We start from the raw sequence: 16188 nt of genomic DNA, 5'->3' as shown, positions 1-16188 counted from the left end.
AAGTATTTGATCCCCTGCTGAATTTGTAAGTTTGCCCACTTCCATAGAAATGATCAGACTCTGGTTTTTATGGTTGTTTACTGGTTATGGGTATAGACAGAATATCAGTCGAAAATGCATAAAAAACACACAATCTAAAAGTTATAAATTGTTATGTATTTTATTAAGGGAAATAAGTATTTGATCCCCAAGCACAACACAAGTCAGTACTTTGTAGAGAAACCTTTGTTGGCAAGCACAGCGATGAGACGTTACTTGTAGTTGGTCACCAGGTTTGCACACAGCGCAGGAGGGATTTTGGCCCATTCATCTTTACAGACAGTCTCTAAATCCTTCAAGTTTCTTGGCTGCCTCTTGGAAACTCGGAGCTTCAGCTCCCTCCACAGGTTTTCGATCGGGTTAAGGTCTGGAGACTGACTAGGCCACTCCATGACCTTAATATGCTTCTTCTTGAGCCACTCCTTTGTTGTCCTGGCAGTATGTTTTGGGTCATTGTCATGTTGGAAAACCCACCCACGAGGCATCTTCAGTGTTCTTGCTGAGGAAAGAAGGTTTTTGTCCAAGATGTTACAGAACATGGCTGCATTCATTGGCCCCATAATGCGGTGAAGTTGCCCTGTACCCTTTGCTGAAAAACAGCCCCAAAACATGATGTTTCCACCTCCATGCTTAACCGTGGGTATGGTGTTCTTTGGGTCATACTCACGTTTTTTCATCCTCCAAACACGGCGGGTCGAGTTAATGCCAAATAGCTCAACTTTGGTTTTGTCAGACCACAGCACTTTCTCCCAAGCCTTCTCTGAGTCATTTAGATGTTCACTGGCAAACTTAAGGCGGGCCTGTACATGTGCCTTCTTGAGCAGGGGGACCTTGCGGGCACTGCAAGAGTTCAATCCATAACGGCGCAGTGTGTTGCCAACTGTTTTCTTGGTGACGGAGGTCCCAACTGCTTCCAGATCATTAACAAGCTCCTGCCGTGTTGTTTTAGGCTGCTCCCTCACCTTTCTCATCATCATCCTCACTCCATGAGGCGAGATTTTGCGGGGAGCTCCAGACCGAGGACAGTTGATGATCCTTTTATGGGTCTTCCACTTGCGAATAATGGCACCAATAGTTGTCACCTTCTCACCAAGCCTTTTGCTGATGGTTTTGTAACCTATACCAGCCTTGTGCAGGTCTACAATCTTGTCCCTGACATCTTTTGACAGCTCTTTGGTCTTGCCCATGGTGCTGTAGAAGTTGGAATGTAAGAAACTGATTCTTAGAGCAGGTGTGCTTTATATACATGACGAGTTAAGATCAGGAGTATTGGTAATTAGTTGACTGAGCACAGCTGTGTGCCACATGCGCACCAGCCAATCTGTAGGAGCCTGAATTCTAAGTGAATTGTTGGGGATCAAATACTTATTTCCCTTAATAAAATACATAACAATTTATAACTTTTAGATTGTGTGTTTTTTATGCATTTTCGACTGATATTCTGTCTATACCCATAACCAGTAAACAACCATAAAAACCAGAGTCTGATCATTTCTATGGAAGTGGGCAAACTTACAAATTCAGCAGGGGATCAAATACTTATTTCCCCCACTGTATTTTCTTGATCCTTTTACATTTGTACACGTCTAGTGTGACAAATTTAGCTTTAAGTGTACTGGCGTGCATTATATGTGTAATACAAAATGACGTTTTCACATATTTCTTTGTCAAGATGAAAAAGAGAAGAGAGTCATTGTCTGTAGTCGTGGTTTTTATTTCTTAACTGGACAAATCACACACGATGCTAGTCCTTGACAGATATCAAATGAGACATGAAGCCTTACAAACTAAAATTAGCCATAAAAATGAGATAACAAAGCAATAAATATACAATGTACAGCATAGCTATTTTAAATAGAGGTAGTGTTAGCAGCAATAATCCCATAATGAGGGCCTAGATTTGACATGTCACTACGTTGCCAATCTAATTATCATCAGCCTAAAACATCGCTCACCTGTTTTTGTTCTTGACATCAAAATAACAACGTCAGACTGAAATTGTCGTTAACACAGACACACATTCAGTTACAGATCTCTGATCAGAGCTGGTATCGGGAATGTAAAGAGAATCCGAGCAAAACTAAAGTCCAACATCTATGAATTATTCAATCATTTGTGAGTAGAAGAGTATCTGTTTACAGGTAATAGCAGTCACACTTGATACCTCACACGAACTACGCCTCTTTGTTAGCGATAATAGGAAGAGAGGGTCTATTGTAAACATTTTATCCACCAGTCAAAACTCATTAAGGAGCTTAATTTTGGTGACTGATGGATGAAGACTATTTAAGACACTACATGAAACACTCAAAGTCCTTCTGTCTCAAAGTCACACTGGTGAACGTCTGATTGTCTACACATTTTGAGTCTGCAAGCTTTTAAATATTCACTTTTACTGATCTTGGTGAACTAAAACAAAAACACCACTTTACCTTCTGATGTTCTAGACTGAGAAGCTCTAATGTCTACTCTCAGTCCTCGCTGCCGTCAGCAAAGGATACGAACTGTGGCCAAACAAGGTCTCGTCCACGGAGAACGTGCTGAGCCGGTCTTTACTCAGAGTGTGTTTGAGGTCTCGGATGAGCTGCGTGTCCCTTCTGTCACCGCTGAAGCTCCCCTCTGACGCTTTTGGTCGGATCTCCTGGCTTCCGTCGTCCGACCTCGATGTTGTAAAATCTGTTATTTCTGTAACTTCTCGACTTTGCTCATCTGTTTCTCTCCAGGTTTCTTCATCTGGACTCTTTGACCCGTGACGCTCCTCTGGTTTTAAAGAAGGCAGGTCTTTCATGTCTTCACTTGAAGTTGGTTTCACACACAGGTCGGTAGTTTTCTCCTCAGTTTGGTTCTCAGAAGCACTCTCAAGTTTGACACTGGCTGCCGAGTGATGAGTTCCTGAAATGCTTTCCACTTCAGTTTTGGAGAAAGCTTTATCCTCATTGATTCCTTGTGTTGGTCCCTCTTGGACCTTGTCTTCTTGAAGAGATTGCCTACTTCCTCTTTTCTCTTCAGACCTTATGTCCTGCAGATTTGCAGAATCGCTTTGTTCACTCTCTGCTTCCGGTATTAACCCTTTCACCTCAGTCTCCTCTACATGCCGTCTGTTTTTGGCAGGGTCCTCCTCAAACTCTTCAGAGTGAGTGTGCTCGAGGTCTGCAGCTTCTGTTTTGACTTTTTCTCTCGACTCGTTTTCATATTTTACTTGGTCGTCTTTTTCCTCATCTTCAGGCGTCCTCACCATCTTGGGTGGGCTCTCCTCTCCCGGCAGCTCTGTAGGTCGAGACTCTTCCTTGTTGGAGCTGGAAATCCCCTCACTCAGATATTCTAGAGGCTCAACAAACGTCTCAAAATATTTGGACGTTTGGTGCACGTTGACCCATTTGGAGACCAGATCTGTGTTGTCTTCTCTTCCCAGGGCCTCTGGGGTTTCCTTACCTGCTGTGAGGCCCTGCTCTGGGTTATCAGCCTCGTTGATCGGTGCCTGAGGTTTGAGCAGGACACTCGCTCCTTCCTCTGAGGCCTTGCTTGCCTCCTCTGTGTCTGCTCCATTCTCTCCCTCAGCAGCAGATAGGTCAACACAAGCTGCATTTTCTCCAGCGCAGTGAAGTTTCTCTGTCCTCCTCTCACCCGAATCAACAGCCACCATAGCTGCAGATTGCTCCTGATCCCCCGAAGACGCAACATCACCGATGATATTCTGAATGTCGCTGTTATTTTTGATCAAATGTGACTCCCTGTTCTCATTGTCGGGGTTGGACTTGTTGCCATTTTCATCTTCTTCTTTCTCTTCTTCTTCTCTCTCCTCATTGCCTTTTCTCCCATCTAATCCAGCTCTCTCTTCCATTTCTGTAACAGATGTTTCTGGCTCAGAGTTGTTTTTATTTAATTCATCATGATTTTGCACACTGTCCTCATCCCCCTTAGCCACACTTTCAGCTACGTCAACAGCAGCAGCCTGGTCGACCTTGTCGTCCTCTTGTTTTTCAGCACTGTCTCCAGACTCTTTCACGTCTTTGCTCTCATCCTCCATATGCTCTTCTGTATTTCCTTCTTCTTCACCACACTCAGCTGTTTTCAAGTCATCCTCGACTTTAGTCAGATCCTCTCCTTGATCTTCATGAGCTCTGTCCTCAGCTCCTGTAGATATCTCTCCATTTTCAGCATCGATTTCTCCCTTCACACTCGTGTTGCTCGCCCTTTCAGTCTCTCCCTCAGCCTCGGCCGTGATGTTTGGCACCTCTTCAGTTGTTTTAGCCTCATCCGCTGCTTCACTGTCACCAACAACCTCCAGCTCGACAATATTCTCAGAGGACACCTTCACACTCTCTTTATCCAACACTGCATCTGCACTTTTCTCGGGTTCTTCTGTAACCTCACACATCTCTTCTCCTTCTCCTGCGGTTCTATTAGCTACGTCTTCTTTCTCCTCATCGTTTTTATTCTCAGTGGCTTCCCTTCCCTCAGCTTTGTTCTCTGACTTCTCTACGTCGTCGTCTTTTTGTTCAACAGCCACATCTGTCTCAGCTCTTCCTTCACCCTCATTAGTTTTATCTTCTCCCTCTGCTTCAGGTTCTTCCTTGTCATTTTTATTCTCGACACCTTCACTCCCCTCATCTCTCTCTGTTTCCTGTGGTTCTTCAACTTTCTCTTTATCTTCATCAACTTGGTCCTCATCAGTCTCTTTCTCACCCTCTCCTTCATTTTCCTCTCCTTTGGTGTCATTTTCAATCCCCTCTGCCACGTTTTCCTTTTGCTCTATCTCTTTGTTTGCCTTACTTTCATCATTGCCCTCTTCGTCTGTTTTATCTTTTTCATCGTTCACTCTTTCCTCAGTAGTTTCGTCTTCTGTTTTATCTGGAGTTTGTTTTCCCTCTTCCTCAGATTTCTGATTCTCTACCATTTCATCTATTCCCACAGAGGTTTCCTTCCTCTCTTCTCCCAGCTCACACCCTTCTTGCTGACTGTCAGCCTCTGTTGCCAGTGTTTTTTCTGCTTCCTCTTCTTTAATTTCATCTTGACCGCTTTCATTCTTTACAGTTTCTTCACTTATATCTGGTGTGTTTACAACTGCGGTGTCTCTGCTCTCCTTTGGTGAGCCGTTCGGATCCTCTGCTGAGACTTTCTCGGCTCCGTCCTCACTGCCTCCCTCCTTCTCTGTGTTGTTTGCAGGTGCCTCTTCACAGCTCAGGGCCTCTCGCTCCTCCGAGGACTCTGATTTCATCTCCGCTGTCTCACCGGCTGTCTTTGCCTCCGCCTCCACATTAACTGCCGTCTCTTCAGTCTTTCTGTTCTGCTCTGATGACTCATCTTCTCTGCTTTCTGCCACTTGCTTCGTCTCGAGGTGACCGTCCGTCTCCGTAGCAGTTTCCTCCTCCTTTCCGTCGTCCTTCTCAGCAGCCTCAGCATCAGTGGATTTAACTTCCTCGAGAAGAGGATCTGCAGTCTTGACTTCCTGTGCGTCCTGTTCCTCATTTATTGGATGCTGCGCTTCACTTTGCTCTTCTGATTGATCCTTCTCTCCGGTGACTTCGTCCTCTGCAGCCTTTTCATCCTCCTCAACCTCACTGACCTTCTCATCTTTGCTGCAAATGTTCTCAGGAGTCTCACTTTCCTCCATTTGTTCTTTTATTTCAGATGACTCATCCGGTCCCTGCTCCACTTCAGTAACGCGTCCCTCGCGTTCTGTCTCTTCCAGGAGGGTCTGTTGTTGTTCTGTGAAAGTAACAGGCTTCTCTGGAGACGCATCTGCAAACACAAATAACTTTGTTTGCAAAAAGTACAACTGTTGTCCTGTAAATTTGAATAAAAATTCAAATCCAATACCGTTGTTGTCTTTTTTGTTCGCACACTCCTCTTCTTCCTCTGTGCTGGTGTCACTCAGTTCAGGCTCAGAGCTACAATGAGACTCCTTCAGAATTGCCTCCGCCAGCTTTTCCTGCACAGATTTGGCTTGGGGAAACAAGAAGAGACACACGTGATTATACACACATATATTATACATTTGTGGGTCACTTACAGCGACGCCTGATGCCCAAAAGTTAAGGTGCATATGGCAAATACAATGACAGAGAACTAAGCCAATGAAGAAACAAATGGAACAAATGAGCAAAACAAATCTTTAATCTTTCCGTGTGCAAACACAAAGGAGCAACACAACATGCAAAATGAACGATTGCAGGAAAAAGAAACACAATGCATGCCTTTACAATTTCATATTTTAAACCCTCTTTGTGTAGTTTTAGTAATCTGAATGACAAAAAAACACAACTTATTTAAAATTACATGGGATCTGCTAGAACACTCACCTACATTTTGAGAATAATTAATACCGATGATCTAACCCCGCAAGCTTTGAACATTTACAAGATGGTAAGAAAAGAAAGGAGCTGCTTGTCATGCAGAAGTCGATTTGTTTGGGTACAGACTATACATGAATATGCAGCAGCTCTTCACAGCTGCATATTTTGAGCTTTTAGTAATGCTGCACAGTATGCAAATATATGTGTTTTCCCTCAGTGAATGCTTCATGTTTCTTTCCTGATTGTACCCCCCGCCCCCCTCCAAATCCCCAAACCCTGACAGCCTGTCCCTTTGTTTCCAAAAGTATGTTTTAAAATGTTTGAAATATGCTTCAGTATATTTTTATTCAACTAAATCTACACACAGTAGCTTTAAGACAAATTGTGTAAAAAGAAGCAAAAAAGTAAACAAAAAATAAATGCAAAAACTATGTCAAGAGTGAAACTGTTAAAAAAAACTATATACTATTTATGTGAAAATACAAAATCTCAAAACTCATTCTGAATAACAGCACTGACAGCACAAGTACATCAGGTAGAAAATCACCACACACACAGGAAAGAATTAAAGAAGAATACAAAGACACACAAGTAATTTTTCCACTATTAAAATGTAAGAATGTGATCTTGATATATTATTAAAACATCAGTGGATGAAAATACTGTATCACTATCACCTGTCTTAACGACATTACATCTGACATTTACTGACTTCACCCTGGTAGATGTACTCTGCGTTATAATAGTGGAAAAACCTCCATATGACATGGATTTGTCCAGATGTTCACTCGGGTGAAGTCTCCACAGCTGCATCTGTCAGGTCATACTCACCCCTCTCCTGTTCTTCCGGCTGTTTGCTCTCCTCTACCATTTTCTCTTTGTCTGCTGAGGAGTCATCACTCTGTTTATTCTCGCTCACTGTGGGGATGCTGGTGTCAGAGATCTCTATCTCTGTGCTGTCCCCTGCACTGTCCTGCATGTCGGAGTCTTTTGCCACAGCAGACACGGTGGCCTCAGTGGCCACGGCTTCCTCTGGATTTGGTTCATCTCTTTGATCCGGTGGAGCGCCTGCCTCCTCTGGATCGGCCTCTTCTGGCTGCTCTGTTTTCTCGTCCTCTTTGGAGTCTTTGGTGTCTTCGGCATCGCTCTCCTCCCGATCGCTGTCTGAGGAGCTGGAGCCTGAGCCAGACTTTATGTCTTCTATACAAGAAAGATCGGTCATTCTAAATTCTTGAACCTAACACAACACTTTCCAATTTGCACTGTATAGAGATGGATGTTTTATGTGTTTAGGCAAGGCGGGTCACCTACCGTCCTTCTCATCATCTTCAGTCTCAGAGGGATCCTTCTCTTCAACCTCCTTTTCAGTTTCACTCGTTGGAGATGGTGATTTCTTAGCCTTTGCCTCTGGTTCTTCTGCAGGTCCCTCGTCGTCTGCTTCAAAGTCTTCTTCATAATCTAAATGGAGACACACACAGAAAGTGTGACAGTGGTGTGGTGTGGAGATGGTCTGTGAATCTTCATTTACAACAGAGTCATCTTTCAATCGTCGTACCGTCTCTGGCTTTGTCCTCCTCATGTGCTGGTTCATCTTCGACTTGAGTCTCTGTGTCCTGCGGGTGGCTGGTTTCACACTCCGAGTGGGAGGCAGCGTCCTCCGCTGTCCTCTCCGTCAACGTCTCGGGCGTATCCTTAGGGCTGGTGTCTGATTCCTCTCTTCCTCTGTCCTCTCTGACCTTCTTCGGTGGAGGGGTGGGCTTTTTGTCCAGCCCCATTGCTATGATGCATCTGAAGAATAATCAGGAACATGAAATATTTACAACAACATTATCAAGTTAGCGCCGAAGGTATCAGCAAAGAGTTGGAGCGACAGAACAATATTCGGGTGTCACATTTGTGACATTTTGTAATATAAATGGACTATTCACAGAAACAGCTCAGCTGTGCTCACTGTTAACTCTCTGTCTGAAAGCTGAAAGATGCTATAAAGCCCCACAGATGTGAGAGGCCCAGGTCAAGCTTCTTAGTATTATATTGTATTTGTATTGTATGTAGTTCATACCAAAGTCAAGGTTGAGGGAATATTACTGATATGAGGTCACTGCACCCTGCCAAGAGACTATTAGTGAATTTGAAAAGGCTAGGTAGACTGAGCAAGGCTAGCCCGCTGCCAGTCTTTATGCCGAGCTAAGGCCCCTGACCTGCTTCATATTCTCATCAAGAGTTGAATCAATCTTTTCCACAAATTCTCAAATTTTCCTTTTTTTTTTGTTGACATTTGCTTGCTGTCTACAAGAGGTTGCGCTTCAACACCAAAACCCCTCATGGGGTGCTGAACCGTGGAGCTGTTTAAAGCTGCATGTCTTACTTATAACAGGGAGAGGCTCCCTCCACACTGAAGAAGCCAAAGTGTCCATGCCTGCCACCAAGCCGGGAGCCTCTCCTGTGTTTGAACTCACAGCAGGAGCTCAGCCTCTCCACCTGCAGCCCGTTCAGGAAGAAGGTCAAGCTGAAAGGGAAGCCCCTGTGTCGCCTTGAAGTAAACTGGAAGGTCTCTGAGGGACAAATTGAGGATGCACATACGTGACAGAGGAAAAAGTCCATCAGCACATGCTATCTAACAAACCACACACTGACCTCCCTCCCTGAGTTTTCCCTTGAACACACACAGGTTTTCTCCTCCACAGTGCTGCTGGAACACTTTGACCTCGTCCCTCATGTCGCTCAGGTCGTGGGAGAGATGCACTGTCTTGCCGAAGTACACCATTCTGACACACACTCTGCTGTGGTGAACAGAGCTCCTCAGCACTGGTGCGTCCTGGATGGAAAGTTTTGCAATTTTAACCTCCATTTTTTTTTCAGCGTTAACATTTTCAAGTAAGTTAACTTTATACTGCATTTGGTCCTGTATTATTACAGAGTACGTAGTAGCAAGTGTTTTTGAATAATTCTGAATAGTTGTGAATTTGCTTTTTGGCATTCTAAGAGTTACTCAACACAACCCTCACTTATGTCTCACAAAACCGGTGCCATCTCCTGGAAATGTTGTTGCTAATTAATCCAATGGGCCTGCATCTTATACGGTTGTTGTGGAAAGTTGTTGCCAGGGAAAAACATAACCTAAGCCATAAACATAACCTCCATGACGTCAGCTCCGCTGGAGGCAGTGGAAGGGTGCAGCCGGCGGCCTCTGACGGTGCTGCTGGGAGTGACCTTCACCCCCCTTTCTTTCCTCTTCGTGGCCGGGGGCACTGGGGTGACGAAGCTGTTGATGACTGGGAGGCAGTAGGGGGAGACGCCCTGGGGGGCCTCCACTGTGGTGAAACACCTCCGGTACTCCTTGTCTGTCTGGGAGAGAAGTTGACAAAGTCTCTAAATGAGTTTGTTGCACAGGTGTCTGGTTTAGTGTCCTAGTTTTGTGAGCATGCATCCACATAGCCACTTTAACATATGTCTACATACTCTGGAAGGTACTCCTAGAACAACATGTCCAGAAATACTGCACATTCGATCATAAATGAAGATATTTTCTTCATTATCTAGGCAGGTACATGTGTATGTGTTAGACTCACAGTGCCGTTGAATAGCTGGTTGTTCTCATGGGACGATTCGAGGAGCCTGTGAGGGGATCTGCGTCTGACTGAAGCCGTGGTGCTGTTACTGTGGATCGGCTTGAGACGCACCGGCCTCTGCATCTTCCCTGGGGCTGTGTTGGGTCTGGATGAGCTTGGCTGCAGAGCATACGACACACATACGGTCATCACTCTGCTCATTACAAGCACAATAAAAAAATTCAGGTATAGTCTTAGTATCACCATTCATGAGTAAATTACAACATAAAAGCATAATGTAAAATGCAGTTTGTTATGTGCTCTATTATTTTTAGTCTGGAGACATAACTTGAGAATTGGATTTGTAGTCTGCTACATTATCCCAGTTTTCAGTGCAAGTTTTTCCATTATTTCTAAAAGTAAAGTCAAAAGCTACTTGATAAATTCTTCATAAATATTCGTTATTCTCCCATCATCACATTTTTGCAGCGTATCCTCATTGATGTAGCTCAAACAAGACTCGACCTGCTTAAGTGGGAGATGTTTGTATACTTGCGACGACAGAGATTTCAGCGGGGTAAGCCCAGAGATCAAGAACAGGATTACTGTCTCTGTTTGTTCTGGCATCGAGGTCTGTGATTCCTCATGTTTCAGAGATAACGCGCAGCTAATCCTGCTACTTGACTGAAAACACTCTCGTCGGCGCACAGTGCGAACAGCTGCTGACGCCGCTCTTCAAACTGAAGAGTCAGTGTCAGAGTAAACACGGAAACTATGAGCAAGCGCGGATAATAATTTACATGACAGACGTTCATCACCTGGAGGAACGTCTTAGGCATCACTCAGCTGTGCAGCGTGTGGCTGCAGATCAAACGTGTTATCTGCGTTGATCTACTTTCTGACAAGAAAAGGGATGACGCACCATTATAGTATAAAGTTAATTCATGATGTTGTATAAGTGCTCCCTGGGGTGCTGTTTGGTTCTGTTCCTCTTCAGTGATCCTGGTTCCTTATTGAGTTTCACTCAAATACTGACATGACTTTCATCTCTGCATGGTAATCCAGCCAATACACTTAACTTAAAGACAGGAAAACGAGTGAAACAGCGAGCCTGGTTCCGTCCAAAGGAAAACACTTTCCCAACAATTAGTGCAAACTACAGCAAATCAATGCTCCTGGCCACCAACTACTCCAACACATAACCCTTTATAAAAAACTACAACTTACACAAAAACAACAAAATGATTTGTTAATTAGTGAGCTTGAGATCTGAGTTGACAGAATAGGTTTCTGGTATGTCCTCTTGAAAAATCCTGAAAAATCACATTCCCACAATGTTTGCAGTCATTAACAACAAGGCATAAAAAAAAGGATCTGTGTGACATAATGGTCAGCTCTACTGAATGAGCGTGTGCGCTTTAAGGCAAAAAGTTGCTAGCTGTAACGTTGTATCTCTTAATCAGTCTCATATCTGAGATTTTGGTCACTGCGTGGTATGTTGCTGTCATGTCTTGTTGGTCTGGGGGTATGATTCTTCCTTTGAGTGGAAGCGTAGGTCCTAGATGGGTCCTGTATCTATGGATAGAGTTGGTTGAACACAAAATGTTTTCTTACATAGTTTTACATTGCTATTAGAACATCTCTATATGATTACACAGATGAAGGAGCAAAGTTAATTAGACCTATTTTTCTTATAAAGCAAATCTGATGTATCCAACCTACACTGATTGGCCTAACAAGGGCTCTTTACCTAAAGGTCTCGCAGGCCCTTAGTGTCATCTCTTTACCATTTACCATGGCATTTGAAAACAGTGTTCAAGTTTGTGAGACAGTGTGATTAAAGGTCGAGATTCAAACAACGAACTGCACCTGCATCACGACAGCACGTTAAATGGTGCCCGTGCACCTGGACGTTTCTACTCACAGACTCTGAGGATTCAGAGTGCTCCCCTTCTGGCCCAGAGTGCTGCTTCCTGATGCCCCTGGCACCTGTTGGTGGACGTGGAGACAGGATGCGGATAATGTCTTCCTCACATCTCTTGGAGCGCTCCACCTTCCAAACAAAATAATTTATTATATTACTGCTGTGTCACTGAAATGTGGTTCCTCTCAGATTTGGAAATGAATTGCCATTCTCATTTTTGTCTGATATACAACAACGCAGCAAAGCAGTGTTACATGCACATAGTTTACCTTAATCTTATGGACTCTTTCCCTCTTCGCAAACTCCTCCAGTTTTCTTTTGAATTCTATTTGGTGGAGACGCTGTATGGGAGGACCGCGGGAGTAATTATCATTGATCATTATTATCTGACAGCGTTTTCTTTAAACGACTTGTCGAGTTCACATCGGTTCCTCCCACCTCCAGCTCCAGCACCTTGTGGAAGATGGCCTGAGCCAGGCATTCTCGCACGTGTCTCTGATGGGCCCTCTGGATCAACTTGTGTCTGTACTCCTTGTCTGGAACAATACGGCCGCTCCTGGTGATCTAATGACAACAACAGTCAGTCAACCATCAATAAAGATGGGGTTCAAAAAAGACAGCAAAACAACTGCAGATGCATTCACCTCAACGACAGGCTGTGACACATAGTGATATACTCTGTATGCAATTTTTAATACATTTTTTCATCTTCCTACATAATATTTGAAATCCACTACGTGCACCGATCAGCCACAACATTGAGACTAATAAGTGAATGCAACGCTCTGCTGGGAAACCTCATCCCCATGGCAACGACACTCCCTCAAAGCAGTTGCCTTTCCTAGTTTCAACAAGTTGCAAACCCGATCCCAAACATATTGAGAATCTATGGGATGTCCTGGGACAAGCCAGATCCACAGAGCCCCTCCCTCAACCTGTTGAATATTAGGTGCTCACATGTTGTGGCTGAATGGTGCATATGCCTGTTTACATGTATACACATTTAACAGATTCCTTTGGTGTAAAGGCAGTCCTCTAAAAACACACCATGTGTTGTTTCTGTCTAACTGTCAATGTTAATTATTTGTTCAAGAATACTGATGACAGGACTTCTGTGAAAACCATGGCTCTGATCTTCATCATCATCGTCCCCGTCATCGTCCTGTTGACGTACCAGTCCTGCTCTATGCAGGTGTCTCCTGATCCGAGTGTTGCTGAAGTAACCAGCCAGGTGCTTGTCTGTGAGACTATTGTAGGCTGAGATGAGTCTGCAGAAACAAAAGCAATAGATACACAAGAGAGATTTAATCCTGATGATCACTAGGCACAGAGACTAACGTCATTTAAGTCTCAGTTCAAGTCTCATTAGAGCGGACAGAAAACCAGGATGTTAATCATATGTGTTACTGGGGCACTGCTCCATGTTGGTTTGTTTGCTGGCAGCTGTCTTCTTGTCCTCATTAACCAGACATCGGCCCGTCCACACACCAGCCTGTCTGAAAGCAGCTTTCTTTTTCCAACACAGATTTGATTTCCACCAGCATTTGTGTACAACACAACAGGATCTTACAACTGCAGAGTGTGTTACAGGTGTCTGATTACACACAGGAATTAGAGGGGATGGCACACTTGACCCTGGCCGCCTCTTCTTTGTGCTCCTGGCGTGTTTGCCCGCGGGGCTCTTTAGCTTCGACTGCAGAGCTCTCTCTCTCTGGACCACGAGCATTGAGTTTAAACTACCATTTGTCATTTTAGACATGACTTTCTCTGACCTAGTGTCTCATGGCGCAGAAATACAGTGTATTATGTCAAAGCTTTAAAGGCTAAAACAGTGTGTACATGACTCTACATGGTTTCATTGTTTCTGTGTCATTTTGTCAGAACTTCTAGCTTTTTGAGCAATTTGTGCATTGGCAACTATAAAGAGAAAGTGATGCATCCGAAATGACTGCAGTGATCCAATACATTATTATTATTAATAATAAAACTTAGCTGAATGAAGATATGAAGAACTTTCATTCATTTTAACATATCAATACCACAACATAAAAATATGTTTGCTTTGCAAGTAAAACCCCGGCCTTCTGATTAAACTTTAGTACAAAATGTCCTTATGGTATAAAAAATAAGCAATTATTATTAATCACAGGGACCTGGACCATTATTACTGACACAACATGCAAGGAGCACTTCAATGTTGCAGTTTGATGTGGGCCACTAATTACACACTATTATTTACATACCGCTCAAGTGGTAGGTAACTCCTAATAGTTTATTCCATAGCAGAGCGACAGAGTTTGCAAACTGTTTTAGTCTTCATTTTACAAGACAGTGAAAGTTACGTAAAAGCAAGTATGTAGCTCTGCAGTAGGAGTACGAAGGAACAGTGAAGTACCTCTTAAGTATATTTGTGATTGCTATTACTCATCTTTGTCTTTGCTGTTTCTTTTATTTTTAGTAATTTGTGATTATATTATTGGACATAGCAGCTTCTTACAGTGGTTTTGCAGAGCACTTTAAATTTGAAGTTATTTTGTTAGTCTTTAGGGGGCCTTAGCTCTTAGTAACCTAATTAACTTTGTAAACTTTTGGCCAATGCATTAGGTCAAAAGTCAGTTAGGTTTTCTTGTAATTATGTCTCAGTGGTGATTATCTTACTGGACCTTATAACTCTCATAATTAATGTTAAGTTAGTAAGTGGTTTTCAGGTAATTAAAATAAAATAAGTAACACGAGTGTTGAGAAATGCAGTTTAATTGGACCCCCGCAGCTCCCTCCACTCCTCGATCTAAAAACAATTAATTGCTCTTCTTACCCCGGGTTGAGGTGACTCATGTTTTTCAGCTCGCACTCTCTCTTTAAAACCCCACCAGTGTTTGAGGTATGAGTGGCCGTGGACTCTGCTCGGTCCTCGCTGGGAGAAAAAAAAAGAAAGAAAAGACGTCCGGGATAATGTGCGATAAAAACAGAAATCAGACAGAAGAGTAGTTTCAAAGTGTGCCAGTGAATTTGGAGCAGAGCTGCACTGAAGAAGCTTCTCCCACAGCGCTGCTGATGACACTCGCCGGTTGCCATGGAGATCACGTGACCAAGCTGCCAATGAGGCTGGTTTCCACTTACAAGAGTCCCACGGACATGTGATACATCATTTATCTTTATTTTATGAAAAACACAGGGAGCGGAGACATACTATATGTTTTATTTATTATTACATTGTTTTTATTTATTAACCCTTTTCTATATATTTCCCCCCTTTCAGGCATAACATTATGATATAGCGAATATGATAATATTGTGTAGGTCTCCCTTGTGCCTCATCAGAGGATGGACATGTGTCTTCTGGGGTGTCCTGTGGTATCTGACAGCAGAATGTTGTTAGTGGGGGCCTTTGGGTCCTATGGGTGGAGGGGAGGGGCCTCTGTGGATCATTCCACAGACACTTGATCAGTTTGGGATCTAGTGAATTTGGAGGCCAGGTCAACACCCTGTGATTGTCAGTGTTATTCACTTCTCCTGTGGTTTTAATGTTGTGGCTGATCGGTGTTTTCAGCTTTTTGTAAATAAAAGAACAACTGTATTTACTGTGTGGGTAAGTAAGTGAGTACTACTATTACACAGTACACATGAATTGATATATATAATATATATATATATAATTGAGCAGAGGATGTTTCCATATCCTGCAAATGTCACATAATAAGCCATAGCTGCATCTCACACAAACACAAGGAACTGCCAGGTGTCATACTTGGCACAAGGACATCAGAGGAAATCTATACTAGCAGCAAATGCGGTGTCTCTCTCTTGTGTGTGTGTGTGTGTGTGTGTGTGTGTGTGTGTGTGTGTGTGTGTGTGTGTGTGTGTGTGTGTCTGTGTGTGTTTCTGTGTGTGTGGGTGCGCTGCTAAGGTGAATCAACAGAGACATTCTCTTCCAGGCCGTGGCTTGGGCCTCACGTTGAATCTAAAACTGCCCTAATGTTCCACTGCTTTCACTGACTGGCAGCTACAATAACATGAAATCACTTCCCTACTTTCTCGCCACTGATTTTAAAGATGATAACATATGTGAGCGGTGGTCCACGCTGCACAATCAGAACATCTGTGATTCAGTGGATGAAACACGTCCACGGTGGAAGAGGATGAGCTCAGAATGCAGGTCCTCTGTGGCCCTCTTGTGGAAAAACGACAAACTGCTGCTAGAATGTAGCACAATATTTACATTGTCTGCTGGTGTATGAATAATTCAAAAGACCATTATTAATTAATGAAATGTCTTTAATGGTAGGTCTACTATTTATCTTATGCATTTATGTAAGCTTGGTCGAATTGCTCGCTGCTATCACTACCCACCTGATTGCATTGATGCTGGGGGAGGCAA

At 43.4% G+C, this 16188-nt stretch overlaps 1 protein-coding gene across 1 annotated transcript; it reads right to left on the bottom strand.

The window, feature by feature from the left end:
* Positions 1-1599: 1599 nt before the first annotated feature.
* Positions 1600-14899, bottom strand: erich3 (glutamate-rich 3). Its single transcript, XM_047588163.1, has 14 exons — positions 14626-14899; positions 12985-13078; positions 12249-12374; positions 12080-12151; positions 11811-11939; positions 9908-10066; positions 9474-9683; positions 8973-9153; positions 8704-8890; positions 7891-8123; positions 7647-7793; positions 7167-7535; positions 5860-5985; positions 1600-5781 (listed from the first exon to the last, which is right to left on the bottom strand). The coding sequence occupies exons 1-14, from the start codon at positions 14883-14885 to the stop codon at positions 2498-2500; spliced, it is 5577 nt and encodes a 1858-aa protein (XP_047444119.1). The 5' UTR covers positions 14886-14899; the 3' UTR covers positions 1600-2497.
* Between the last annotated feature and the right edge of the window lie 1289 nt (positions 14900-16188).

Source organism: Mugil cephalus, chromosome 6, assembly GCF_022458985.1.
Source record: "Mugil cephalus isolate CIBA_MC_2020 chromosome 6, CIBA_Mcephalus_1.1, whole genome shotgun sequence".
Lineage (NCBI taxonomy): Eukaryota > Metazoa > Chordata > Actinopteri > Mugiliformes > Mugilidae > Mugil > Mugil cephalus.
This window is presented reverse-complemented; position numbering and strand designations above follow the sequence as displayed.

Bases quoted from the DNA above. Each gene is read 5' to 3' on its own strand.
- erich3 (XM_047588163.1), bottom strand. From the start codon at position 14,885: ATGGCAACCGGCGAGTGTCATCAGCAGCGCTGTGGGAGAAGCTTCTTC. The intron at 13,079-14,625 runs GTAAGAAGAGCA...TTGTTTCTGCAG, and splicing joins ATGAGTCACCTCAACCCGGG to ACTCATCTCAGCCTACAATA. The intron at 11,940-12,079 runs GTAAACTATGTG...TTTGTTTGGAAG, and splicing joins AAAGAGTCCATAAGATTAAG to GTGGAGCGCTCCAAGAGATG.